Raw genomic sequence first — 3,116 nt, 5'->3', positions numbered from 1 at the left:
ACAGCGCGGTGAAATCACAACCAGACCACCCAGTCTAATCAAAGTTCCTAGCCAGTCTAGTCTGATGAGTGAGGGAGAAGATACCCCACACAGGGATTTTAGTAAACCCCTGCAACCTGGCCTAAGAGATCGCTCAGTCTCTAGATCACGTACGCGGTGAAATCACAACCAGACCACCCAGTCTAATCAAAGTTCCTAGCCAGTCTAGTCTGATGAGTGAGGGAGAGGATACCCCGCACAGAGAGTTTAGTAAACCCCTGCAACCTGGCGTAAGAGATCGCTCAGTCTCTAGATCACGTGACTCTCATAGACTGAGAGATCGCTCAGCCTCGAGATCTCGCGCTAGTTCAAGTCAAGGTCAGACGAGTTTAAGCCAAGGTCAGATAAGGTCAAGCCAAGGTCATCCAAGCTCAAGTCAAGGTCAGATAAGCTCAAGCCAAGGTTTAACGAGCAAGGTCAGATAAGGTCAAGCCAAGGTCATCCAAGCTCAAGTCAAGGTCAGATAAGCTCAAGCCAAGGTTTAACGAGGTTAGACCAAGATCAAACGAGTTCAAGCCAAGGTCAGAGTTTGGTTAGCGAGGCTGAGACTCGGTTTAGAGTCCCCGTCAGACGAAGTCGAGATGTTTCTAACACGAGGCAGACCAGTGGGGGATCACGGGAGGGGAGCAGGTCTTGCGTATGTTCAAGCCAAGGTCAGAGTTTGGTTAGCGAGGCTGATACTCGGTTTAGAGTCCCCGTCAGACGAAGTCGAGATGTTTCTAACACGAGGCAGACCAGTGGGGGATCACGAGAGGGGAGCAGGTCTCGCGTATCAGCTGGAGTCAAATCCAAACCCCACGCGCAAGGTCAGAGTTTGGTTAGCGAGGCTGAGACTCGGTTTAGAGTCCCCGTCAGACGAAGTCGAGATGTTTCTAACACGAGGCAGACCAATGGGGGATCACGGGAGGGGAGCAGGTCTCGCGTATCAGCCGGAGTCAAATCCAAACCCCACGCGTCTGAGACAATAGTAGCGAGCTTTGATGATACACCACTAGAGGATGATAGCCATACGACGGATATTTCTGTACAAGAGAGCGTGGTTCGAGATAGGAGTAGGACTACAGTAGAAACTAGTTCTAGAGCTAGCTCTGTTGCCCGAGACACCAGGGTTATGACGGATGGAAGAAATTCTACAATAGTAGCGAGCTTTGATGATACACCACTAGAGGATGATGGCCATACGACGGATATTTCTGTACAGGAGAGCGTGGTTCGAGATAAGAGTAGGACTACAGTAGAAACTAGTTCTAGAGCTAGCTCTGTTACCCGAGACACCAGGGTTATGACGGATGGACAACGTGAAATGTCCCTTGATAGAAGTTCTGTCGATGAGAGGCTCAGTACAAGCCGTGATGGTAGAACCATGGAAGATACCTCTGCTGAACCTAGAAGAAATGCAAGACCTAGTCGAGATGTAAGAGATATGCCTGTGGATAGAATGAATACTCAGCAGCAAGCAACAAGAGACAAATCTATCGATAGAAATTCGCAGCCCAAACGTAGTGGGGAAGTTAGAGAAATGTCGATCGATAGGAGTACAGACCAGATTGATGAGAAGCTGAACTCAAGCCGTGATAGAATTATGTCTAGCGAAGATAACGCTAGGCCTGATCGGAATGTAAGGGAAATGTTGGTTGATAGAAATCAAAGGATTGAGAGTAGAAGAGAGCGATCTGTTCAGAGAACGCTGAAGCCTGGCTATAAACCTGAAGCCTCTCCTAGACACGAAACTCAGTTCACTTCACTGTCGCAGTTCTTTCTGCTCCTCCGCTAGCGCGCTTGCATAGTGGCGCTACCTAACGGACGAAAAAAAACAACTGCGTAAAATCTGACGTCACACATATTTGAATTCATTCATTAGCACCGAAAATAAAAATTGAATTTTCGGGCCCTTTTACAGTTAATTTTTTGGAGTGTTGACCTCAGATTAGGATTTTTCCCAACTTTTTACATCGGAATCGACCATTTATTTATAATTTTTACCCATTTGCAACTGCTCCATTGACGACGTTAGGGGATGGAAAAGTGGAAGGAGGAGAATAAACGGGGAGTTACAGAAGGAAGGAGAAGAAAGAGGTCTAGGAAGGAAAAGAGGAGAGAGAAGAGACAAAGGGACGAAGTCAGGGGAGGTTAAAATTGTTATGGGAGAAGAGAAAGTCAGAGGAGGGAAAAAAGAGAAGAATCAAAAGAGGGGAAGGAACGAAGTCAGGGGAGGTACAAGTAGAGTGGGAGGAGAAAAAGGAGGAGGAGGGGGAAGAGACGGCTTTAATAATTAAAGCGTAATAATAATTTCAGTGAACTCACTGTTCTAATTGGTTACATTTGATAATTGATTGTAGTTCGCTAATCCCTGTCGTAACACTGTGGGAGGGGGTAGGGAGGGGAGGGACGGGAGGGAGGAGAGAGGGGAAAGAGTATGGAAAGGAGAGGGGAGTGGGAGGAATTAGGAGGGAGTGTATTATGGCAGGATAGAAATTTTATACCTAATACGTTATACATATTCGTACTATGTATCGGCTCATTTTGAGTTTGAGTTAACATTTTAGAGAGAGAGAGAGAGAGAGAGAGAGAGAGAGAGAGAGAGAGAGAGAGAGAGAGCGAGAGAGAGAGAGAGAACGAGAGAGAGGATTTGTGATACGGTCATGGGAAATTTTTCCAGTTTAAAATGGTACTTAATTAGTCCTATTAGGTTAGTAAAAAAAAAATAAGTAAATAATAATAATTGATAACGCGATTACAGCTGTGGTACGCTTCTTTTGTTGTCGTTACTCAGTATCACGTTTACTAGGTGAAGCAGCCCAGCCACTAATTGTTTGTTTCGTCAACTCTATGAAATTTAACTCCGGCTTTGGAGCAGGATAGAGTCTCTGCCGGGACAGGATCTGACGGGACAGATGACGAATTCACAGAGACGTGGGACAAGCGATCGGGTCAGATAGTCCGATCCGGACAGATCAAGGAAGCCAAAAGGACCGCCACAAGACAGGTAGGAAAGTCACGACGGGTGGGCCGCGGAATGGGCAGGGCCCGCGGGGACATCAAGAAAGAAACCTAGTCACAGAAATGCCAGCATACAA

General features: G+C 46.7%; 1 protein-coding gene across 1 annotated transcript; it reads left to right on the top strand.

Annotated features, from left to right (window-relative positions):
• Positions 1–128: 128 nt before the first annotated feature.
• Positions 129–1,813, top strand: LOC113465624 (the record flags this gene model as incomplete). The annotated part of the gene is made up of 3 exons (XM_026820291.1): positions 129–441; positions 477–560; positions 846–1,813. Coding segments are annotated over 3 exons (1,365 nt in total), but the record flags the coding sequence as incomplete, so codon positions are not given.
• Positions 1,814–3,116: the final 1,303 nt, after the last annotated feature.

The sequence above is a fragment of the Diaphorina citri genome, unplaced genomic scaffold, assembly GCF_000475195.1.
Source record: "Diaphorina citri unplaced genomic scaffold, Diaci psyllid genome assembly version 1.1 scaffold135, whole genome shotgun sequence".
In the NCBI taxonomy this organism is placed as follows: Eukaryota; Metazoa; Arthropoda; class Insecta; order Hemiptera; family Psyllidae; genus Diaphorina; species Diaphorina citri.
This window is presented reverse-complemented; position numbering and strand designations above follow the sequence as displayed.